The sequence below is a fragment of the Dermacentor andersoni genome, chromosome 11 (assembly GCF_023375885.2).
Source record: "Dermacentor andersoni chromosome 11, qqDerAnde1_hic_scaffold, whole genome shotgun sequence".
NCBI classification, from domain to species: domain Eukaryota; kingdom Metazoa; phylum Arthropoda; class Arachnida; order Ixodida; family Ixodidae; genus Dermacentor; species Dermacentor andersoni.
Genome location: NC_092824.1, coordinates 75,882,156 through 75,908,097, shown reverse-complemented (window position 1 = coordinate 75,908,097; position 25,942 = coordinate 75,882,156). Strand labels below are relative to the sequence as shown.

General features: G+C 45.1%; 1 protein-coding gene across 1 annotated transcript; it reads right to left on the bottom strand.

Moving 5' to 3' along the window:
* Positions 1–15,837: 15,837 nt before the first annotated feature.
* Positions 15,838–20,089, bottom strand: LOC140213999 (uncharacterized). Its single transcript, XM_072285215.1, has 2 exons — positions 16,472–20,089; positions 15,838–15,982 (listed from the first exon to the last, which is right to left on the bottom strand). Exons 1-2 carry the CDS (start codon positions 18,643–18,645, stop codon positions 15,838–15,840), a joined length of 2,319 nt encoding a protein of 772 aa, XP_072141316.1. The 5' UTR covers positions 18,646–20,089.
* Positions 20,090–25,942: the final 5,853 nt, after the last annotated feature.

The following is a 25,942-nucleotide window of genomic DNA, read 5'->3' as shown; positions in this document are numbered from 1 at the left end:
ACTGTTCAAGCGATCGCGTTATGTCGTGACGGTTTAATTTATTACTTTGTGTGAGCCTCTGTTTTATTAAAATACAACAAAAAAGCCCATATTGATAAAGCAATTTGCGATGCGTCGCGGTAGATCTGTGGCTATGACCCTCTGCTTGGTTTTTTGCAGTGCCAGCCGCATTTTGATGGGGGTGAAATGCAGGAACGCTTTTACGCTTACATTTAGGCACACCGTAAGGAAACTAAGGGGTCAAAATGAATCCGAAGTCCTGGACTACCGCACTTCTCATAGCCCAAAAGTGTTTGAAACATTGTAATGAATGAATGAGTGACATTAGTTCGTACAATGAAACATTTCGTAAGAGCATGCACTTGCAACTGTGATAAAGCGTATAACAATTGTGGTGGTTTGAGCCAATTGCATACAGCTCTCACGAAGCATAGCTTTCGAGCTCGTGGGCGCAGGCTCTGTTCTGCACGCAACAAGCTTCTTTGTTGAAGATAAACATTAAGGTAAGGGTGAGCACACAGATGTACAATGAAACACTAGTGAAAAATTAAGGTGCTGTCGCCGAGCCACCACGCAATGTATTTGAACTAACGTTACCGTTCTTAAGTGTCCTATATTTGCTGCAGTATTTTTTATCATTGTAAAATAATGAAAGAAATTGCAAGGTCAAGTTTACAACTCTATCGGTTTGAAGTATTTCTGTTTGTAACCATGCCTGTGTTAATGTCATTGGAAGGAGCGAAATTGACGTACAAATTCGGAATTTATATGAGCGTTTCTTGATGTTACTGTAGTGCGGCTGTTGTCCACATCAGAAAAATTCGTTATGCCGTCATTCGCAATAACATTTATTGCAGCTTGCTTCAAATGGCTCTAGCCGTGCTCTGTACTTGGAGCGATCATTTTAAATATATTGAATTTATTAAGTGGTTTCCTCTTACAGATAGCATAACTCTTGTTCTTGAGCTCCATTATTCGAAGAGACGGACATAATTAGCATGAGAAATCAAAAGACATCAAACTAAGTAACGAAAAGTTACTAATTAACTTCGTAATTGCTTTACGGCTCACAGTGAAATGATGACACCAGTTCCGAGAGATTTCCCAAAGTGTGGGACGAAATACACGGGTGTTCCGGTTACATTCGTGCTTTCATAATAAAATAGCGTTTTGGTAAGGTAAGTGGTACAACAGTGCACTTTTAGGAGGGTTTGGTTGCGCATATCGCCAAACTGGCGTGATCCTGGAAATTTATTCCAGGTGGATATGCCTTGCAACCTCGCCGGCCACAATTCGTAAATTGCGAAATGTGCCGTAATAATAATGATTTCTTGTTAATTAGTTAAATACGTGTTTCAAGTTCTTATGCAAATAACGTCCGCCTCTCTGAATAATCTATCTGAAGGGCTAGAATTGTATTAGCCGCAGCAGGTGATATTTCGAAATTCCATAAAGCTTAAATATGATCACCTCGTATATTATATCGCAGTATCGTAATAATAAATAACAAATTGCTTAATTTCTGTTATTTATTTTTAATTATTTGCGGTCCGATGCGAATTTTGTTCTGGTGAATCAGTGCATTTACGTCCCCGTCATAGCATTGCAATTTAAGGTTAATTATTTTCGCACGTTCTACTCTCTCATTTGTTATGAACTGTCATTGGCGAGACTGAAATTGGTAAATCTTATATAGCTAAAAAAGAAGACCGTTAGAAAAGAAACATAAATCGAAGCGAAGGAAGTAAAATATCTCTTCGCCTAAAATTGTGCCTCTAGGAAAACTTTTGCTCAATATTTTCATAACGCTAAAGGCATGTTCTTTATTTTCCTCAGTGCTTACTTTGAAATCCTAACAGCTAACAGCTAGGCTTTTGTACAGCTTTTTCGCCAAGGTTCTCCAGTATTTTTTTCTTTTTTCACCAGTGCCCTTATCTTTGTTTCTTCAGTGCGCGACGTAAATTACCCGAAACGATAACGCGCCATCATAATGTGGAGTCAATCATAGACAAAAAACAAAGACGGAAGTAGAGATTTAGCATTGACTTTCAGGCAATCTCAGTACTGTTACCTAATTTTTGTAGACGCAGCATGTTCTTCGTTGTTTTGATTTTTTGGTGTTTTGCGATGACACCACCGAAAAACAGTTCGCCACCCTACTGTATTGAATATGCTTCACCGAAGGAAAAGCATAGGCTGTGACGCAAATGTTTCTTTCGTGTGTTTAGCTGACCCGAATGGCCTGAATGGTAGGAGTGGCGTTCACGAACGCATACTCCTACCGTATGGGAATGGCCGAGAGCGCGATGTGCGATTCCTGTGGGTGCGAGGAGACCATCGAGCACCTATTGTTTACCTGCCCTCGCTACGACGTCCAACGCCTCTCTCTGCGGGCCACTTTACGCCGACTGGACTCGAGATCGTTCCCCGAGTCGAAGATACTCGGACCGTGGCCACACCCGTCACTGGCTCGAAAAGCGATTCGTGCACTAGTGCAGTACTTGAAGTGCACGGGCTTAAGAGACCGTTTATAGTGTCCTTGTGTATGGTGTACCTCCCACACGTACTCAGTGCTTACTCTCTCCCTTTCTTCCTCTTTATATTCCCCTTTCCCCACCCCCAGTGTAGGGTAGCAAACCGGATGCTGTTCTGGTTGACCTCCCTGCCTTTCCTACTCTTGTTTTCTCTCTCTCTCACTCACTCGGATGGTTCAATGAACTCTTTTGTCCCACACAAAGAAAACAATATTGAAATAATTGCCAATGTGAAATGGTGATAACAAGAAGCGGTGATCAAAAAGAAGAGGCGTGATAGAAACCTAGACTAAATTCAGGCGTTTTCCTTTAGCGCTGCTGTTTCAGTTTTGCAATGCCACATTGTGTTCTGTAGTTCCTGTTGAGTGACGGAGAATGCATTTAGCTACAACATTAATAACTGTATTTGGTCCTTGCAAATACATTTTTCTTTCCTTTTTGGTCAAAGGAACACAAGGCGGATAAAAAGCTTCGTCATAGGTGCCTTTAACAGTGTGTTGTACATTTCACTTTTGAAAACCAAAAGTTTGTTACCGATATTGTTATAGTTAACTTCCTAAATCCTTTGAGCTAATGATGGCTGAGGAAGAGCAGCCTTTATACCTGAGGTCAGTAACCCACAACGGTACATTTTAGTCACAAGCGATTTAAGGACTTATGCGTCCAAATTGGCCAGAAGTAAATTCAATCCACGGGGACACAAGATGTGTTCACGTGTCAACCCTCACCTTCTTACACCCAATGTATGTGTGATAATTATTATAAATACTCCGGCAATTTCTTTTACAGATTTAAGCAGGCGTACATGGCATCACTTTTGATGTTTCAGAAATCTTCCCTTTATTGAAGTACTCCCCGAGGTGATGATGCATAAATGACCTGCTCTAGTTTTTAAAGTGACTTCAGAGCCAGCTAGTTTACCTTCGATGACGCGCAGTGTAATTACAATGAAAAGCACAAGCAATGTAATTTACAGGAGCCTAGTTGGTTTGTGTGCATGCTGTAGAGTGCGTATGACTGGCATAAAGAGGCGGGTAGTGTGTATGGGAACTACCTCTGATGTGAGAATTCATCTCGTGAGTCGGCACAGTTTCTTTTTCGTATTGCAGTAGCAGCCGCAAGTTGGATGTTTGCCTGATGTGAAACTGTGTTGCCAAGCAAGAGACTACGTTAAAGTGGCAAGGACCCTGTCGTTACTGAGTGGACGGACTAAGGAATTCTTTTTTTTTTTTTACCGTACGGGCATGGGAATGCATCGTTCCTTTCACACATTGTATCTTTCATTCTTGCTGAAGCCTTCTCGTTTTGTTAGTTCTTACGTGCACTTCGAGTTTAACAATAAGAGGTTAGGGAGGGGGGGGGGTTCAAAGCGCGTTTGGTTATGTACGTCTTTAAACACTAGAAAAATTGAAAACACCGCACCAACGTTTTAAGTAGTGGAAGTTTCATCTCCATTAAGATATCTGCCCTGTCAAGAGCAGCAACACTAATTAACAGTGCCCATACCGCGGAGAAAATCCTCACAACATTTAGCTATCCTATTGTGGCTTATGGCTATGATCGCTTTGCTGACTAAGATTGCCGTCCTTCCTTTTTCCTGGGTTTCGTAGCACGTGTATCCTCCTAGGGTTGGTGTGGTGCCCGTTTCCTGAAGCGCAATAATGTCGGGTACCGTTTGTTGTGTGTGAATATATTGTTGAAGTAGGCCCTGCTTCCTTCGGTAGCCTCTGCAGCCATAAGCCACAATAGGATAGCCGAAACAGACATAGAGCACGTGATCGTAGAAATTATCCCAAAGAAAAAGAAGAAAATGGGCAGCATCTTCATCGTAAATACCTACAGCCCGCCGAAACAAAAGAAAGCCAAATTCCAAGAGCTCTTCCAAGGCGCCAACAAACTGGCAAAGGGCAACACGCTAGTCGTCTTAGGCGATTTTAATGCCAGGGACAAGAGCTGGGGATACAAGAATTTCAACGTTAAAGGAAAGACACTAGCGGAAGCGGCAGAGAATGCAGGCTACATCCTCCTCACAGACCCGGAAACTCCGACCAGAATAGGCAACAGCGTCTGTACCGACACTTGTCCGGACCTCACCTTCATCAAAGGACCATGGCAGGCGCAATGGGAAAACCTGATGGAAAATCTGGGGAGCGACCACTACATACTCAAAACCCAAGTGACTTCAGACAGACTTAAACGGCAGCTAGGAACAGTCAAAATCACTGATTGGAACGCATTTAGGAAAGCATGTGACAGACACCTCAGCGAGGGAGGAATCCAATCAATTGAAGAATGGGGAAACATACTCAAGCAGAGAGAAGGCGAGCACACCAAAGAGGTCAAAAGAACAACGCAGACACCCGAGGTGGATGCCAGGCTTCTTAGGCTATGGGAAGCAAGACGCGGCTTAATCAAGAGGTGGAAAAGGCAGAAACACAACAGGAAGCTCAGACTTAAAATAGCAGAAATTACAACGAAAGCAGAGGAGTACGCAGCACAGTTGGCGAGAACGAACTGGCAACACTTCAGCGACTCCCTGAACGGAACCCTGAGCACAGCTAGGACGTGGCATATCCTGAAAGCGCTCATCGATCCGACTAAAACCAAGGCAGAGAATAACAAATCAATATACCGGCTAATCCACCAATTTGAGGGAACCGACGAGGAACTCTTGGACAAAGTGCGTGTCAAATGCTTCGGGGACACGAACCCGGCGGCTTATACAGGGGATTACCGGGGAAGAGAAAATCCAAGCTTAGACAGACCCATCACTCGTGAAGAGGTCTATGCAGCAATCAGAAGCACAACTAGAAACACGGCAACAGGTGCGGACAAAATCAACAACGCACTCATCCGCAATCTCAGTGACGAGCTAGTCGCAGAACTAACCGACTTTCTCAATAAGCACTGGGCAGCGGAGACCGTCCCCGATGATTGGAAACATGCAGAGGTAGTTATGATACCAAAACCGGGCAAAAAGCTACAAATCGAAAACCTAAGACCCATCTCCCTCACATCATGCCTTGGCAAGTTGTACGAGAGAGTGGTCACGATTAGGCTACAACATTACATAGAGGATCACGAATTATACCCCCACAGTATGTTCGGATTCAGGGCGAAGCTGTCGACCCAAGACGTACTATTACAAATCAAGGAAGAAGTCTTAAGCAACGTTCCCAGGAACGGAGAGAACGTGATAATGGCATTGGACATTAAAGGAGCCTTTGACAACGTGAGCCATGAAGCCATCCTAGCGGGCCTGGACGACTTGAACTGCGGCAGGAGGGTTTTCGGCTACGTCAAAGCTTTCCTGTCCAACAGAACAGCCACGATAGGGCTAGGAGAACTCCGCTCGGAGAAGTTCCATACCCCCAACAAAGGAACCCCCCAGGGATCGGTCATTTCACCAACGCTATTTAACATAGCAATGATCGGCCTTGCGAAACAACTCAAAGAAATCGAGGGCATACACCATGCCATGTACGCCGACGACATAACCATTTGGACCAACACGGGATCACTTAAAGAAAAAGAAGAAAGACTGCAAGAGGCTGCGACCTGCGTGGAGAACTACGTGAGGGCAAGAGGGCTAGCCTGCTCCACCGAGAAATCTGAGCTGCTCAGAGTCTGGAGAGGGAAACAGAATCGCACGGTCCCGACTAGCGACGAGCTCAAGCTTGGCGTCTACCTCGAGGGAAAACTAATACCGGAGAAAACGCTCATAAGAATTTTGGGCATGTGGATACAGTCGAATCAACGCTGCTCACACATTCTCGCTCTACTCAAGACATCAACTCTTCAAGTCGCTCGCATGATAACGCGCGTCTCCCACAGACGCTCAGGCATGCGAGAGGAAGACACGCTAAAGCTGGTTAGGAGTCTGGTGATCAGCCGGGTTACCTACAGTCTCCCGTACTACAACCCAATCAAGAGCGAGGTTCAGCAGATAGACGCGATCATACGCAAATCATACAAAACCGCGCTCCACCTACCACAATGCACATCCACGGAGAAGCTCTTGGCACTAGGAATTCATAACACATTCGAAGAACTCAGAGAGGCACAACATGTTGCTCAGCTGCGCAGACTTCAACAGACTCCGTCTGGCAGGGAACTTCTGCAGAAGTTGGGATGCAGCGAACAGATACAAGAAACCCAAAGAACCGCGACTATCCCGGACAATATACGAAAAACAATCAAGGTGGCTCCCATTCCCAAGAACATGGACCCCAACCTACACGAAGAACGCAGGAAGGCGAGAGCCGAATACATCCAAAAGTCCCTAGCTTCCCAGGCAACAACGGTATACGTGGACGCAGCCACATACACCAAAAGGGCGAGACAGACCAACCCCAACGCAGTAGCGGTGGTGATAAACTCGGATATGCGAGAAATCGTCAGCGCATCTCTACGGGACTGCACGGTAGTCGAGGCTGAAGAAGCGGCCGTCGCTCTAGCGGCAGCGGAGGGCTATCGGACTAGGCGGTCCTTAACAATACTAACCGACTCCCAAACAGCATGCCGAAACTACATGTTCGGCAGAATAGGTCACAGAGCGCTCCGCATACTCCGCTCGGAAGATCCCCACACAAAAAACCCAGAAAAAGAACAGCCAATTAGACACACGATAATGTGGACGCCGGGTCACACGGACGTGGAAGGCAACCGTGAGGTCGACAGGGTAGCCCGAGGATACACTGCATACCGAGCACCCTCCGCCAATGACCTCGAGGAAACCGAGCCAGTCCCCAGAGAATACTCGGCTATCCTGAATCACTATAAGGGCAGCAGGAAGCGGTACCCCTCGCCGCATAGGTCTCTCACTAGAGAGGACTCCGTAGCTTGGAGGCTGCTACAGACGGGTGCATATCCGAACTTAAACACCCTCAGCAAAATACAACCCACACAATACAGTGACAAATGCCCATGGTGCCAGGACACACCCACGCTCTACCATATAACGTGGGCCTGCCAGAAAACAAATGCGGCACCAATAATACCAAACCCGAGTGCGGAGCAATGGGAAGGAATGCTCTCCAGCGACCGTCAGGACGTCCAACTAGGGCTGATCCGACGGGCCCAGCTGGCAGCGGCATCCAGCGGAGCCCTGGACTAGGGGCAGACGGCCATTGCCAAGAAGATGGAAGACACCATCTGACTCCGCGAAATTCATAGAATTTTCTAGAGCTAAATAAACGTTTTTCCTCCTCCTCCTCCTCCTCCTCACAACATGAGATCTTCCTTCTATTAGTAGTACTGCTTAGGAGTGTCATTCCGCACTTAATGTTTCTTCCACGCGACAGGATAGATGAGGGGGAAAAGGTGCTACTGTTATGGATAGCACGCAACATATTTGTAGCTTCAGTGATCGCACCGCCTATATTGGGAGCATTATTGCCTGTTAAGTCCTATGAGTACCGGGCTTACGCATTTGCTCTATAGTATCTTACAAGGAAGACAGGAAGGAAAACAAGAGGTGAATGGCAGAGAGGTTAACCAGACTAAGTGTGCGGTCGGCTACTCACTGTGCAGGACATGATACATGGCAATGCACACAGAACATGAGATATTAGAGGCTCAGAGGATTGATTTCCTTTTTTTTGTTTCCGCAATTTATGTAATGATTTAAAGCGTTGCACTGAAAACAAGCGGCATGTATGCAAAATTATGCAACCCAAAGTGAATTTAAAGACCTTACTGAAGGACAAGGAACACAAATTATTTCCGAATTACCAATAGGCGTACTGAATCAAGATTGTGGCTTTGACCACAAATATTTTTTTCATCACTAAATAAAAGGTGTGCCGAAGTAACTAATTATTTTCTTCGTCTTTGTCTGCTTTAAGAGTCCAATAAAACACTATTTTTAGTACGCTGTGTTATTGCCTTGCAGATGTAGTTAAAATAAAGCTTCAAGCTGCTACAATGTCTCTGCGAATACAAAAGCAATAAGGCAATGCATATTGCTATTGCGTTTTCCAAAAATAAAATTCCTCAAGAATAACGACTGTTCTAGAGAAAATCCAATATTTAAAAGAATCAAAACACAGGATACTAGCTCAATAACCAGTCATGGAACAAAAAGAGATGTTCAGACACAACTAAATCACGTGGCGCTGTTTTGAAGAAATGAAAACAATGCCCTGTCGGACTCCACCGCTTAAGGCAAGAAGAAGGCGCGGCGTGCATTTTTGACAGAGAGGTTGTAAGTCACGCGTATTGACCAAAAAGTTGTTAAAAACCATCGGATATATTAGGAGCGAATGTAACACTGTTTTTGATTCTTTCATGTTGGTGCTTCGCACTTTAGTGTGCAGTTTGCGTTGAAGTACCTTTAAAGGCCAAATTTCAATAATGTCTGCAGTGACACTCTTGAAACCATTTCATGCATATTCCTAAAACATTGCGGATAAACGTGTCAAGGTTTGCATCCGCCTCTGAATATGTTCACGCCAACACTATATGAACAAATTCGAAACTGAGGGCTTTTAAAGTGGTCAGCCTTTCAAGGAGGAGCCAGTTCGGAGAGGGGAAACAAATGCGCCGGGAAACGCATGGAACAAGGGGCTGTCATAAAATATTGAATTCGCAGGTATATAGGAAGGAGTCAAATGAAGTGAGAAATGTATATTGTGTAAATTGCACATACGCCGATGCATCGTGCATTGGGTGCATGTTAACGAACCACAGGTGGTCAAAATTTATGCGTAGTACCTCACTACTGCATGGCTCATATTCATATCGTGGTTCTGGCACGTAGAACATCAGAACCAGCAAAAATATTGTCGATAGACAACTGCCTCCAAGGCTCTATTAGAAAACTAAATATATATATATTTTTTGTTATATCGTCTGCTGATGGCTCATGTTATTAGCTTCAAATTATGTTCAACTCACCGATTAACTTAACTACAAAAATGACACGCTCACTATTCTCGTACGCTTTCTTATAAAAACTCTGTAGGGCCTGAAAAAAAAAAATCCTGCATTCCATTGGCGGCGTAACTGCGTAATGTGATTGGTCAGCTTTGCCCAGGGATTCACATACTGATAAGTCTGAATGATGGATTGCTGGAACCGTTGCATCCAACGAACGCCGGTAAAGTGTTGCTTGTGCATTCATGCGGTAAATGCATTTCGACTACTTAGTTACTCCCAGTAAAATGATGTTGCTCATAATTGCTGATTATTGTTGCGTTCTTACCACTTCCGTCTAGCAACGAACACACGCAGACAAGAAAAGCTTTGCCATTTCGCAGTTTATTTCATGGTCTCTGCATTAATCAGCAGGGGCAGTTTGTGATGGTTTTTCGAAACAATAGAGTCATGGCTCTATAGTGCCCGTGAGCGTCCATATGAAGGCATACTGGCACGACAAAGATAAGTTATTTACCTGAAAACATGAAGACCAATCAGCGTAACCTCTGTACACCTATTCAACATCAACAAGGGAAACCTAACGTACATTGTCACGACAGCCACTCCTTCCTGCATTCTTGATAATCAGATGGCATCAGTGAAAGCTTTATTTTTTTCGCAAGCTGTGCCTACGTGCTTTTTGATTGTATGTCTGACAGTTCATTCGTGCTATCATTTTCTGTTACGCGTTGGCTGAAATGTTAACTTAATGACGTTGCAAGAAACAAAAGAGTGAAATTTAATAAATTAGCCGTTCCGGGGACAACGGGGCTTGATCCTCGCCATTAAACGACCACGGATGGCGGCGGAGTGAAACTCATGTTTTCGTCGTTTACAAGGGAGCTCTCAATCATAAAATTATCCCCCTCACAGTCATACCTGATCATGTGGAGATGTCACAATATCTGCACAACGTATACGCATAATACGACAAAATTTCCTTTGCTTTATGTCGAGCATATCGCGCATACGATGTTTTTTTCTTGCTTGTTTTTTTTTACGAGTTCGTTCTATACTACTTTATTTTTCTCTCACTTACATACATTGTACATCGTCCTTCTAGCTTCCATACTTATGGTCTTTCGAGAGAGTTTTGTTTAATTTTATAAGGGATCGTCGTCATAACAAGAACATGACGACGTATTTTGTGTAGCCTTGAATAACATTTTGTAACCGCGGACAATGGGGGCAATGTTTTCCGCACGTTCTTTTCATATTGATTCTTGCCTGAGTTCCTTGTGACTACCTTTCACATTGAGCAGTGACAAACAGTTATCCGTGCAGAAAAGAAGTCACCATTACACTCAGAGGCATTCTGAGATCTAAACATCTGTACCAGTTCGGAGAAAAAAAAAAGCGATGCAACCGAATGTTCAGGGCGAGATATAAAGTAATCAGCAGAAATATTTATTAGAGAGAGAGAGAGAGAGAGAGAGACGGGAAGAACTAAGGATCGGTGAATCACATTAGACGGTGCCTAATGTAGTTTTCCCTAATGAACACGATGCTTCTGAGTCTTGCGCATCCCTGGGGAACCGGAAGGACACCGGCAATCAGCTTCATGCAGACGGTGAATTTCGGGAGACTTCGTAACGAGAAAGGACACTAAGGCGATGCTTTGGCAATGTTTCGTAGTCAATGTCGGTGATAAATTACGGTATGAAAGCAAGAGCAAGAACGGCGTTTCTGTCTGGCTGAACCGAATTAGTTTTTCGCGTGCGTTGTTACCCTTCACTGCAGCTGAAGTCCATTAGAGGGTGGTCCACATTTCTTTTGTGTCACCACGCGATAATTCATGCTTGGTGCTTCAAAAAGCGCAGAGTACCGCGCGGTACATTATATTTAAGTTTCGCCTGGTCTTTCGCCTGACATTGATAATGGAAAGCACATTAGCGGCTAATGACAACTTGCTCAATGTTGCTAACCATTGAGTTGAGTAAAACAGCAACAGATAATATCGCAACGAAGCTGAATGTGCTCGATTGGTGCTTTGTTCATTTTCAATGTCGTTGTTAGAAATTGTAAATGAAAATTAATGAAAACAAGGACAGTCGGGAATAGTTTTTATGATAACGCGAGTAAACTTAATTATAACACAACGGTAATCAAGAGATCGTGCTCAGGAAACAGGCAAGCACTTAAATTGTCCACGCTATAACACTTAGTCCAGATTACATGTTAACGCTATTCTGTTTAGTCTTCTACTTGAAACAATTGATACCAAACTCGGATGCCATATTTTCATAACGAACAAGCGCACTCCGGCTTATGGTCTTCCTGCACTCTACACCTTGTTTCAAACGAGTAACATTTTAGAAGTAAACAAGATTAACAGATGCTCCAATGGAACAGTCGGACACTCAAAGACTCTTGATGTACATACATGTTTGCAAATGTGCTCCACTTATATGAATAAACAAATGGAACAACATGAAGATTCTACGTGATAGCTGTAGACGTACATGACATCGCTCTCTATCAATGAATCGTGACAAAAGGGCAAGCAAGGACTCTAGGTAAACTGTTTGGTGTTTCTATTACTTTTTTTGTTTTGCTGAGTGCTGGCATAGGCCCGCTAAATATTTTTTGCAGAATCCTAGTAGGTTCCACGTTCCAGCATTGTCTGATAACGTGGATAACGAAAAGATTTTTTTATCTTATTGACTCCAAGGGGTTCATTTTATCAGAGTTCCTTTGGTTCAATTTTGTGTTAATGCAAATTTTTATTTTGGACAGCCACTGTCCACAAGCCTGGGACTAAAGGCATCATACTTGCCTGATGTGGTACCGGGCGCCTGTCGACGCTCAAAAAGTACGGAGTAAGAAATTGTCAGTGACATACTTCAGCACAACACGCGTTTGCTAATAGTATGCAAATACACAGGCAAAAGCTGCGATAACGAATGTGAAAGCAATAAATGACAGTCAAGGTGACATACATCAACAGGGAGCTATACAAGTAAACAATATGCTATTAGGAAGATTCAAGTACATAAAGGTGAGCATGATAACACATAAGACCAGAAAGCATTTTGATGCTTGAATACGTAAGAGTAAGTACAATTTTAAAATTGCTTGAGACTCTTGGATGGTCTTGACATAATGTTCCAGGAGAAACGTAAACGCTAACTTGTTCAGAGGCGCATCCTCGCTCCAGAGGATGCCGCTGCGATAATTGTTTTGAATAGCACATGCCTCCAGGCCCTTGTGCTTCAAGGGCTCTAAGGAGGTAGTAGTGCTCTAGCATTTCTTATAATCTGATATATTTTACCTATCGCATCATTCTTTTTATATGCATCTATATGTTCATAGTACTAGTCATACGTCATCGCCATAATTTTATTACACATATTTTACACACTTTAGAGCGTATATTTTAAGGCTCCTTTACAGCCACGTCACACCAATTTCATAGCAATCATAGTTACACTGCACACCCACTACCACAGACATGGCGCTCTTTGGCCATACCTGGCCCTTGCGCCATAAACCCCATACATCATCATCAACTTGTTCAGAGGCACTGCGATAGCGTACTGTTTCAGCTGTGATCAATACTGCCATATAATACAAGGAGTTAAAAAATGTCGAGTTCCAAAGTTCCACACGTCCTGTTTGGCAAACCTATTGTGGGATGCGACAGGGTGCGAAGGAACTTGTTTATGAACAGGCAATGCAAGTTTACACTGTATAACTAGCACTCTCTCGGAGTCGCGCACGTTGCATGAATGGATGGATGGATGGATGTTATGAGCGTCCCCTTCGGAACGGGGCGGTGGGTTGCGCCACCAAGCTCTTGCTATTATATTGATTAATGTACTACCTAGATTAAACAAGAAAAAAGAAAAAAAAACACACTATGAAGTCCGACAACGAAATTTTCTGATGCCCTATTGTGAACTTTTCTTTTGTACGACTCCGTTTTTTGTCGTTTCAGTACTTTTCCTCCACGAATCCTCCAATCGCCTCTTACTAATCCCTATTGCACAGATGTTTACTTTTCCACTGCTCTCGCTGAACCCAAGGGCTTCAAGAAGGCCAGTGGTGCCTAAATTGACCGCTGGGTAGACCTCTTCACTTTCTAATAAAACATGCTGCATAGTTTCCCTAGCTTTAACGCAGCAAGCACATGCTTCTTCTTCCTTCTTATATTTCGCTTTATAGGTGCGTGTTCAAAGCCATCCCGTTCTCACTTCAAAAAGTAATGAGCTTCCCTTTGAGTTATCATAAATTGTTTATTTCCTGACTTAGTTTTTTCCTCTTAAGTAGTTACTCATGGCAGGTTTCTTTTCAATTGCCGCCACCCATGAGATTATTTCAGCATCTCTGACTTTTCGCTTGACTTTTTTTGTTGCTGTGTTGCCCACCCTACAGGCCGCGTACTTTCTGGTAAGCTTCCCAGTTCTTTTCCTCCACTGTGAATCAATGTTTTTCCTGTACAGATGCCTCAACACTCTCCCAGCCCATTTACTTTCTTTCATATTCCTCAGCCGTTCCTCATACTCAATTTTACTGCGAGCTTCTCTCACTTCAAAAGTAGCCCAGCCCATATCACCCTGCACAGCTTCATTTGTAGTCTTGCCGCGAGCGCCCAATGCGAGGCGTCAGTAATGTTTCGTTCGTTCTCTGTCCTCGCTTCACCGCTGGAACTTGAAGCTTCTCGGACGATGATCGGCAGTTGTTGATCAAACGCAGGCAGGAAACGATGCAGATCAGATGTACAAGAAATATTTATAGTTGAACTTTTCTATATACATGGCAGGTAAAACAAATACATTACAAACATGAACAATTGAGAAACAAAGTCTCACTCATCGACTGTCTCAATGACTGTTAGAGCCCAGACTCGTTTTAACGTACATAGTACGGACGCTCACTGATCTATCAGCAATCCTGATTTCAGCCAAGTCTGAGGGACAGCATGTCGTCCCGATTTTTATAGCCCAAATATACAAAGAAAAAAAAGGCGGTAGGGCCGTTGGCCCGTCCCACAGGTTCAGTTGCCAATCAGAGTCAACCGTTTGTTAAGCCACAACCCAGAGGGATGGGCTTACTCTTAAAAATAAACATATTGGAAAACAAAGCTCTTTTCCTTTTTCCCCAAAACTCCGTTGCCCTCTCGTTTCTACGTAGTTAGTGACGGGCTCAGCAAAACACGCCAGGCCCGAACAAGTTATCGCTAGACCGCCTCAAATCCCAACGGCGTCTAGGCCGCAAATGTCTCGGAAGCAGGGGCATCGACACCACGTAGTGCCGCTGTACTCAAAGTTTGGTCGTGTGGGAGACGGATGGCCCTCCTTGTCCTTCAAACTTATTGTCTACAAGACAAAGTTCTCCGAGTGCGTGTTTACAAGACGCCGCCGTCCGAATGCACTCTTCACGTGTACACCGCACCCCTACAGCGTGCACTGTAAGCTGACCTTCGACACCCCACAGGCAGTCGCACCCAACAACACGGCTGGCGATTTCGTTCCGGACGCGTAGAAGAATAGATTCCTTCTCCGTATATGCGGCACGGGGTCAAGTTTGTTAAGCCCTTCTTAACCTCGCCGGCGCCTCCAATTAGTCAGGCACTCGGGCGGCAGACCCACGATACCGCGTACAGCGGTCCCTTTCCAGGCAGGACTGTGCAGACTCGTGCGACCGTCGGCAGACTGCCAACCCCTTGCGCACAATACCGACTTCCCGGAATCGGCACTCGCCCGCCTGGCCTCTGCCGCGACGCGTCACCGAAAACCGCGCGGTCCGTGACCCCACATAATACAGAAACGGTTGCCCCGCTGACATGGGGGGGGGGAGTGAACCCCCTCTCTATACACACCGCACGTGGCCCGATTCGTGACACTTAAGCACACGAACAATCAGAGCGACCTTACACGTCCCTCCTAAAGAGTATACTGGGCTCACAATGTTCCCAGCTATACTACAAGAGCCAAAGGGCGCTGTATCCTAGAATTTAGGCTCTGAAAGTTCCGTCAAAGAAAATTGACATATTCTGCCCAACACGGGTGCTGCGGAGTCCGTAAGGAACAGGAAAATGAACTGAAAGGACCGAAAAAAAAAACAATTTTCTCACAGCGATAAAAGAAAAAGGGCGAACGATCAACACATTCATGGCAGTGAGCATGCAAAAGAAATACTCATGTATGTACAGTAACACTCCAACGCACTGCACGGCACAACAGCAGAAAAGTGACATATGCAGGTTATATACATATATAGTATGTCCAAAGTCTTATAACCCTCACACACATGGACGACAACAACCACAAAAAGTTCCATCAAGGCTGAACTGTCCCACGCACACGTCCTTCGGGTGAACGGGAACATTCACGCCTGTCCCAGCTGGCATGGCTGTTTTTGTCTATCCTTTCTTTTCTGCTCTTTACTCGAATGGCTCCCATGAACGATTCGAGAGCCTTGATAATGCATCAGGATTGGCGTTACATGTTCCTTTCCGGTGACGCACCGTTACATTGTAGCGCTGTAGTGAAAGCGCCCATCTTGACAACTTGGCCCCCTGCGGGGTGCTGGTTGTCAAATATGACAATGGGTTATGATCAGAGACAACATTCACCACTGCTCCGAAAAGCCAGTAGTCGAATTTCTTGAGTGCCCAAATAATAGCAAAGGCTTCTCTCTCTATAGTCGACCAGCGCGCCTGTGTCGGGTTAAAGCGATGGCTAGCAAAAGTGATTGGTTTTTCTTTTCCGTCCGCTGACATTTGAGCTAAACCGGCACCGGCCGCCGTCGCCGACGCATCAGTGAATAGCCAGTAAGGCTGATGAGGTTCAGGAGTGTTCATGGCGACAGCCTGACAGAGAGCTAATTTTTGACCTTCGAACGCGCTCTGCGCATCTTCCGACCATGGAATAGAATTAGGAACCCCTCGCCTTGTCAAAGCTGTAAGCGGGCTCGCCACGTCGGCGTAGTTCTCTCTCCGAGTTGAGAGCACCGCGATTTCACCCGTACAAGTTTGCTGCAATATTGATAGGGTCCCATTTAGGTTTCTACTGTACAATAGCCTGAACGGCGCCACCCCGGTGGTATCATGCGGCACTTCGTGATACGCCCATAGAACAAATGGGATCAGCTTGTCCCACTTTCTTCGGTCCCGTTTCATTACATGATACAACATATTTTTGAGGACTCTGTTCCATCTCTCAACCACTCCGTTGCTCTCAGAGTGTTCGGCAGTGGAGAACCTGGGTGAACAGCCCAGTTTTTCTAACATTAACTGTGTCAGTTGAGATTTAAAGTTAGTACCTCGGTCTGAACAGATCGTTCCCGGCACTCCAGCATGACTGAAAATTTCCAGTAAAGCCTCGCATGTGTCCCTCGCTGTCAGGGATCGGAGCGTGACTACCTCATTGCGTCTTTCTTCTGGTAGGACCAGTTGTCTGACTTTGACTCCCGCTGGAGAATCCCAATGGTACAAAAGTCTGTCTGACACGAACATGCCAGCTTTGTCGTTTCCCGCATCATTCCAGGCCCTTTTTAGGCTTTCATCGGCAAGCTGAGCCGCTCGAAATTCCTCCCGCTGACTGGGCACCCCAGTGACATCTGGTATGAAACTATTCTCTTGCAATTTAGGGATTTCATCTGTCGTTTCTTCGCAACTTAGACTGCAGTCTGGTTCAGTGTTATCGACCATTTCGACTGATCGGACCACAACGGAATTGGCTACCCGCGGAATATTTTCTCGTCCAAACTCCTCTTTTTCCTGCGCCTGTAGTAGTTCCCAATCTTCCTTTGACAGCAGGCAGTCAACCCCCTCTGCAAGTTCGTCTGTAACCGCGCACACCAGATCGATCCTCTGCGGTTGTATCGAAGCCCCCAGGCGATGCATGCCTACGGGCAGCGTAGCTAGGTTAGCTCGAACGCTGTTTCCGAATGCCGACTCGAGTCTTATTGTTCCTGATGACTGCTGTAAAACGACGGGCAACATACTTTTACGGACGACCGTTATCTCACTACCTGTGTCCAACACAGCTTCCGTTGCTATATCCCCGCACATGATAGGGATAATGTCCAGCTTTGATCTCCCTGAACTAGCATTTTGAGCTAAGACTTGTACTCTAGCACTTAGCACCCTTTCTTGCTCTGGTGGAGGTTCTTCACTTACAACAGCAACCTTCTGTACCCTTTGTTTTTGCACAGTCGGCGCCTTCCCCTGCGGTTCTTTATCTGAAGCTTTTGGGCAGTCTCTGGCTAGGTGACCCTGTATATGACACACGTGGCATTTTAAATTTGTCCTCTGCGGGCCAGCTAGTTTTGCGTGCTGCGGCAATGAGGCTGTTGCGGCTGGCTTAGTTGCTCGTCCTTTCCCTTTAGCTTGCTCGAAAGTCTCGAGCACTTTCGCCACCTCCACTGGCTTAAACCAATCCTCGCCCTCCCGCAAAAGAACATATTCAAGGGCTTCTGAGCTTAGACTGGCTTTCATACGGTCAGCGACCATAAGCTCCGTCATATCTTCCTTTGTGTTTGCATTGCGAGATTGAAGGTAATATGCCAAATAAGTTCTAGCACGGGACGCGAACTGAGCAAAAGTTTCCTCCTTTCGTTTAGATGCCTTTTCAAACCTCTCCAAGTATTTAGCTGGCGTAAGCTTAAGTTCATCTAATACCGCCTTCTTTACAGTCTCATAATCTGTACATTCCTCGTCGTTGAGGCCACGCAACAGATAACGGACCCGCTCGGCCAGCGCAGGCATGATCAAATGTACACGGCTGTGTTCTGGTACTTGAAAAGATGAAAACAACTTTTCAACCTCATCAAACCATATCGGAACGTCAGCGTCACCCGGCAACCGGTATGCCTTAAGCACTTTAGCACACTGTGATATTCCATCCGTGCTGGCACGGCGGAGATCGCTTCCTTCCGACACCGAAGGCGGCCTGCCCGACTGCTCAAGCTCCACTCTCCGTAGAGCAATGCGCTCGCACTCTAGCTGCAGGCGCACCTTTTCCAGCTCCAGCTCCAGGCGTCTCACCGCCATGGCCTCTGGATCTGTCGTGCTCGGAGCCTGCGAAGCGCCTTGCGTCTCACTATCCATTTCAGTATCCGACGTCTCAGACTCGGTCTCTCCGACGCGTTGCAGTTCCTGCCGTCTCTGACCCTCTCTTTGTTCAGATGTCGTATCAATGTTTACGCTAGCCTCAATCGCATTTGCTGTTCTGCGCGTGAACACCATTAACCTCACTGAACAACAGCCATGCCAGCCTAGACAAAACGCAAGGAATCCCGCTCACCCGTTGCTGCTGGGGGCGCCGCCTGACGTCCTCGTCCAGATGAATTGCAACCGTTGCGGAATTGGCTGGTGGCCCTCTGTTGCCTTGCGCCTGGCTCGCTGCTCGTTGCTCGTTGTGGGGCTTGCCGATCCTGTCGTGCTGCGCCAGTAATGTTTTGTTCGTTCTCTGTCCTCGCTTCACCGCTGGAACTTGAAGCTTCTCGGACGATGATCGGCAGTTGTTGATCAAACGCAGGCAGGAAACGATGCAGATCAGATGTACAAGAAATATTTATAGTTGAACTTTTCTATATACATGGCAGGTAAAACAAATACATTACAAACATGAACAATTGAGAAACAAAGTCTCACTCATCGACTGTCTCAATGACTGTTAGAGCCCAGACTCGTTTTAACGTACATAGTACGGAGGCTCACTGATCTATCAGCAATCCTGATTTCAGCCAAGTCTGAGGGACAGCATGTCGTCCCGATTTTTATAGCCCAAATATACAAAGAAAAAAAAGGCGGTAGGGCCGTTGGCCCGTCCCACAGGTTCAGTTGCCAATCAGAGTCAACCGTTTGTTAAGCCACAACCCAGAGGGATGGGCTTACTCTTAAAAATAAACATATTGGAAAACAAAGCTCTTTTCCTTTTTCCCCAAAACTCTGTTGCCCTCTCGTTTCTACGTAGTTAGTGACGGGCTCAGCAAAACACGCCAGGCCCGAACAAGTTATCGCTAGACCGCCTCAAATCCCAACGGCGTCTAGGCCGCAAATGTCTCGGAAGCAGGGGCATCGACACCACGTAGTGCCGCTGTACTCAAAGTTTGGTCGTGTGGGAGACGGATGGCCCTCCTTGTCCTTCAAACTTATTGTCTACAAGACAAAGTTCTCCGAGTGCGTGTTTACAAGACGCCGCCGTCCGAATGCACTCTTCACGTGTACACCGCACCCCTACAGCGTGCACTGTAAGCTGACCTTCGACACCCCACAGGCAGTCGCACCCAACAACACGGCTGGCGATTTCGTTCCGGACGCGTAGAAGAATAGATTCCTTCTCCGTATATGCGGCACGGGGTCAAGTTTGTTAAGCCCTTCTTAACCTCGCCGGCGCCTCCAATTAGTCAGGCACTCGGGCGGCAGACCCACGATACCGCGTACAGCGGTCCCTTTCCAGGCAGGACTGTGCAGACTCGTGCGACCGTCGGCAGACTGCCAACCCCTTGCGCACAATACCGACTTCCCGGAATCGGCACTCGCCCGCCTGGCCTCTGCCGCGACGCGTCACCGAAAACCGCGCGGTCCGTGACCCCACATAATACAGAAACGGTTGCCCCGCTGACATGGGGGGGGGGAGTGAACCCCCTCTCTATACACACCGCACGTGGCCCGATTCGTGACACTTAAGCACACGAACAATCAGAGCGACCTTACAGCGTCCCACTGACCTTTGGTTCCCATCGGGTTCTGATTGTAGCCCTGATTTAAAGGAAACAACTGCATTTCCAAAAGTAATTCCTGGATCCATTACACCTTTCCACATACCGCGGAGCACCTCGTACCTATTGTATCCCCTAGCGCTTTGTGCTTCAATATGGCTGCATTTCTCCTCCCCTTTACTGTTATCGTTTTTTTCTGTGTTTCCGTATATCTATTGCCTTCGTTTATCCATGTACCAATGTATTTATATTCTGTTACCCGAGGTATTTGCTGGCTTTATTTTGCCGTTGTCTGTTCACTGTTTTCATTTACTACCATACCACGTGATTTAAATTTCAAACCTAAATTGTTGCCTTCCTGTCCGCAGATATTAGCCAGACGTTGCAAATCATTTTGAATCATTTTGCTTGTTAGCTAGCAGCACAATGTCGTCCGCATAAAATAAACCTGGAAGCTGATGCTCTACTACTGTACCCGCCTGTTTGTATGAGAGATTAAACCTGATATTGCTTCGTTCTAGCGACCTCTCCAACTTCGCCATGTACATCATAAACAGCAATGGGAATAAAGGGCACCCCTACCTCAGTCCCTTGTTGATATGAACTTTCTCGTCGCTCCTTATCCCTTCCCATTAAACGCAAACGGCATTTCCTAGGTGATTCTCTGTCAAAAACTGTAGACGGTCGTTACCTAAGCCTTCCCCTTCCAGAATATCCCACAAAATGTTGCGGTCTACGTTGTCATAGGCTCCTGTAATGTCTAAAAAGGTCACATATAATGGTCTGCTTTCTACTTTTGATATTTCAGTACACTAAGTAAGAACAAATAATTATCATCTATATGCCTACCTATTCTGAAGCCATTCTGAAGTTCTCCGAAAATTCCATTATTTTCTGCCTATGCTCGCAGCTTTAATTTGATTGCCTGCATTGCTAGCCTGTAGATTACGGATGTAACGGTCAACGGTCTAAACGAGTGAATTTTATCTTTCTCCCCCTTACCTTTACAAGTTCATTCTACTTTGCCGCCATCTGTCTGGTATTCACCTATCTTTTAAAGTTTTTTCCACTGCTTTCCAGAGAGCTTCCTTACAGTTTGGTCCTAGTTCATTAATCAGCCTAACTGGAACCTCGTCTAGCCCTGTGGCTGTGCGCTTAGAAATTTTCTCTTCGGCTTTGTTCCATTTGAAATTTGTCAGCGCATGATCCTTTTCCACCTGGCGCTCCTCTACGTCGAGATGTAGAGGAGCTCTACCTTGCGCTAATATGTGCAAGCATCCTCACAATCTTATTTGTGTGGCACCTCTTCTGGGCTTGCGCTATTATACTATGCATAGCTGCCTGTGCTCCAGCTTCGCGAACTGCAACACTAACTTCGCTCTTCTATTATTAATGAGCCACATTATGGTGGACAGTGAATCTTCGTGTCCCGAGCATTCCAGCGCCTGTAAAATCAAATATTGTCACTTTGGACAACGTATCTGAAGGGCTTTATCGCTAGTGTTCCAAATATTGGCTTAAATATGATGGGAATGCAGGAGAACATTGGAAGCCTTGAAGCATTCGCTCTAAGGTTTATTGAAAATAGGTAAGGTTTCATTGCTACCTAATTTCATATATATCTATTGTATATTGTCTTTGTACTCATATACTTAGGAAAGGCATACAATAACTCACCCACTTGCAGCGTCTACGAGGCTTTAGCATCACGAACGTGTGGTATCTCTCTACCGTGTGCGACGAATGGACGGCACTCGTGGACTGGGTTCTCAAGCCTGCGAATACAGCAGCAGGATGGTCGTGAGGTACGTGTGTGAAACAATCACAGTTTTATCTGTTTTGCTTGTGGAAGGAAGTGCAACGTCTCGGTATAGAACACATGTGTATAACACAACTGAGAAATTCACCACGTGCTTTTTAGTCTCGTTATAGTGAAAGCTTTTGCAAATATTTTCTACTTGCTCCAATTTTCATCTTCTAAGTTCAACCTCTCTGTCACTATATCCGTATAGGGGAAGCAACTGAGAAATTCACCATGTAATTTGAGTCTCATTATCGTTAGGTTCAAGCTATAAGTGGAGACGTTTTTTACATACATTTATCAATTACTCCAATTTTACACTTACGGATATTTTGTACTCCCGTTTTCGCGAAGAACAGAATATAGGGAACCGAAATGATCGTCCAGAGGACTAAACAGGACCATGTTGCACATAACATCACAAAATAAAGGAAATATTATGTAATTATATTTTGTGATTTTAGCATAACTCATTATATTTTGCGAGCTCAGTTTACTTACATTATTTAGATAAGCAAAAAATGTTTTTTTAATCTTCAAATATAGCTGCAGGCAAGGCGAAACAATATTTCTAATTTACCTAAAAATAGGTGAAGGTTCTTTTTATCATCCTGCGCGTAAGTTGCTATCAAATCCAGTCCAGTGGCACCAAAAACATTCACATTTCTTGAGTTATCTCTGCCTGCACATCTATTAATAGGTCAAACTCTGGAACAATGGCGCACAGTTGACAGGATCGGCAACCCCAACACAACGTCACTGTCGCTTTTCTTTTTTTCCATCGACCGAGCGTCATACACGCCGATGTGGTGGCATCCAATTTCCTGCACTGACGGAGCGGTTGAAAACACGTCATCTAAGAGGCCTGCATGTTGTCGACAAGTAGGGCTAATCGGTCAGGTGTAGAGATGACAACCGATCGATCCACACGAAGAGAAGGCAAATCGATGCGGTATGCGTCGCGCAGAAGAGAACGCAATTTTCTCAGCTCTTTGGGTTGTGCGCTTACGATGCACTTCCTTTTTTGCGGAGGTGCTTGTCGGTCTAACTTGCAGTAGGTGAGAAAAATATCAAGTCCTTTTCTATATGGCGCTTGTTCCCGAAACGTGACGATATAGAACAGTAAGAAAGAGAGACAACGCATAAGAGTAAGCAAAGCGAGAGACATGCCAGAAAACTTTATCAGCAAGGGCAAGCTGACGTGTTTAGGCCCGGCGTGCTTTTGAGGCGGGGAAGTAGACGCTGCTGCTTAAGTTTCTTCTAGATTTTCGGGTTTTATCCTGGCTATCGCAAAGGACATGTGTGAGCCTGGTTACTATCACTTCGTTGACGGTAAAAGCTACCGCGTTGTTTGTTCTTACGCACTCATTATTTGTGCTACGTCGCACATGAGATTCTTAACCTATAGCTTCAAGCAGTGCACTTTCCAAAAAAACGTTAAGATTAGGTCGCTAAACTTCGGCATTCTTTAGTGTAGCCGCATAACCACAGATGGGACAATATTGGCGGCAAGAAGACTTCTTTAACGAGCGGAAATAATCTCTCCTTTGGATGGTAGTACAGGGCACACCGGAAAATCGCATACGGTATTGACCAGCCTGGGCTTCGTTTCTTGCTTACGCAGGCAATAGGGTCAGCTTTGTAATAATAAGCGCTTAATTTATTCATTTCCTTCGTATGTTCGTACTGCTCGATTCGGAAGATAACTGCCCCTATGCCCAAACGTCCTCCACGTTGTATATCCGCTGCTGTGATATGCCAAAAATTTCAATAACACGTCATTATCTCGCAAACTAAGGAAATATAATTATATCTTACCAGGCTCTATAACGGTTTTTTGGTCCCTTTTATTGCTTTATTTTAAATTGCAAATCTCTGTTGAATCGCAAAGTGCCTTCAGTAACGGACGTACGCTATCCTCTGTCGCCTCTGCTTTTCTTTTTTTCTTATGCCTTAGATGATTGCATCTACAACGACAAAAAAAAAAAAAATTTATTTCTTCTGTCGCATTCTAAAACTTTGGTACATGCAAATTGTGATTTTCTTACATTCGCCTTTGAACTTAGCGCACCATATGAAAGTACGTACACCAGCACATTAAAAAAAAGTTATGGGGTTTTACGTGCCAAAACCACTTTCTTAACGTGCACCTAAATCTAAGTACACGGGTGCTTTCGCATTTCGCCCCCATGGAAGTGCAGAAGCAAATTTAATAAATGGCACTGTTGTATTGGACTAACCCGCATTTCTCCTCGAGTCAGAAAGGGGCCCCGTGATAGGGCGACTAGACTCCTGCCAATATGTCTTCTCCAGCAGGAGCTTATGATCTTTTTTTTTTTTGGGGGGGGGGGGGGGGGCTGTTTTATATTGTGATTCTGTGGAACTGGTTGCATTTGTCATCGTCTACCAAGAAATCTAGCTTGCACAAAGCGCGTGTCAAGCGAGTGATGCAGAACTATTGAAAAACGGGCTTTAATATGCAATCAATATTCATTCCTTAAATCTATCCACACAGTGTCGAAGTGCCATCTAATGGTATCGATAGTACTTCGACAGTTAACTAACATTCGCTATTGGTGGTGCTTTCACTGTACAATTGGTCGCTAGCCATATTATCAAATATTATTTAGATAAGGTACTCTAAAAAGCACTCAGACTATGCATTGTTGCCATGAAGGTTAGTGAAATGAATAAGGTGACCTACACTGTTGAAATCAGGTATGTCACTATCAGTAAGTAGTATTGCATAACCAAGCGAATTTCTCACCAAATAAAAAAAATTAGTTGACGTCCTTATTCTTAGCCCTCGAAGGACACAGAATTTGCTGCGGTGCGACTGAGATGCATGTATCTCTTTTATTCTGCAAGTTTGTGGTATTCGAGCGATAACAATGGCGTCTCGCAGTGTGCCGAAAGCGTCTCAAAAACGAAAAGCTTGTAGTGAGGAAAAAGCACAGTGCACTGTATAAACATTGATTATACATCCCGCAGCATTCGATTTTAGAGATTCACCTTACAAATTGTGACTGGGCTATATCGCTACCTTCATATCCCGCGTGAGGGCCGACTCTTGTGTTCGGCTTTATATGAACAGAACCTAGCAGGGTTAAAGCATTTCGTTGGTCTTTTGCGGAGCTCTATGGCGAAAAAAATGAGAAGAGAATACTTAACCTAGTACGGAAAGAAAAACAAAAGCCTTTTTTTTTTGTTTACTGTGCAGAAGAAAAAAAACAGCATGTTGTGTTGAAAAAGGGTCAATATTCTATCGCTTTTCTTTCGCCTAAATATGCGCTAGTGCAACGACGATATTTGCCTCTTGCATTGCACAGCTCAAGCGGGCGGGGTTGTACACGGCGCCATATTTGCCGGCTTTCGCCTTGTATCCCGAGCCGGTTGCGTTGCCATCTCCGTTTACAACTACATTGTCGTGCGGCCGCGACAGCTATTGAATTCCCGTTATTGGAGTGCTAGGCTCGCTGGTGAAGGCACACCTAAAGCAATATATTTTCAATCTGTATCGTGTTACTGTGGGAATTTTCTGGTGTCCATTTTTGTCGCTCTTTCTATTTTTATTCCCTTTAACCCTTTCCCCAGCACCGGGTAGCCAGCCGGTGCTTACACTGGCTAACCTTCCCGTCTTTCCTCCACTTTGTCTCCTAGTCCTCCTTTTCAATCTCCCCTGCTTTTTTTATACCATCTAGCGCGCTTAGATTTTGAGATTTAATGCTGCGACATTTGTGTGTGTTTTTCGTTTGTTTTAAGCTCGCTGCCGCAGTTAGCGGGACACCGTGACTGCCTGCATTCGAGCGTGTTTGAAAGAAACCGTGACGCGCGATCCCTGTTCAGCCGTGCTAGCAAAAAAGAAAGAATGCAGACCGTAGGAGGTATATCACGGTTAGTAAAATGAACCTCGTCAATGTCTAGAATTCCTAAGAACTTTAATCTGTCTCCTGGCTAGGCTATGTAGGTATATTATTAGGAAACCTATATAGCCTGACTGCTGCTGTTTGTATTGGTT

Coding starts and splice junctions, on each gene's coding strand:
- LOC140213999 (XM_072285215.1), bottom strand. CDS start 18,645: ATGGTGTTCACGCGCAGAACAGCAAATGCGATTGAGGCTAGCGTAAAC. Junction 15,983..16,471: donor GTGGCGCCGTTCAGGCTATT/GTACAGTAGAAA, acceptor TTTGACAACCAG/CACCCCGCAGGGGGCCAAGT.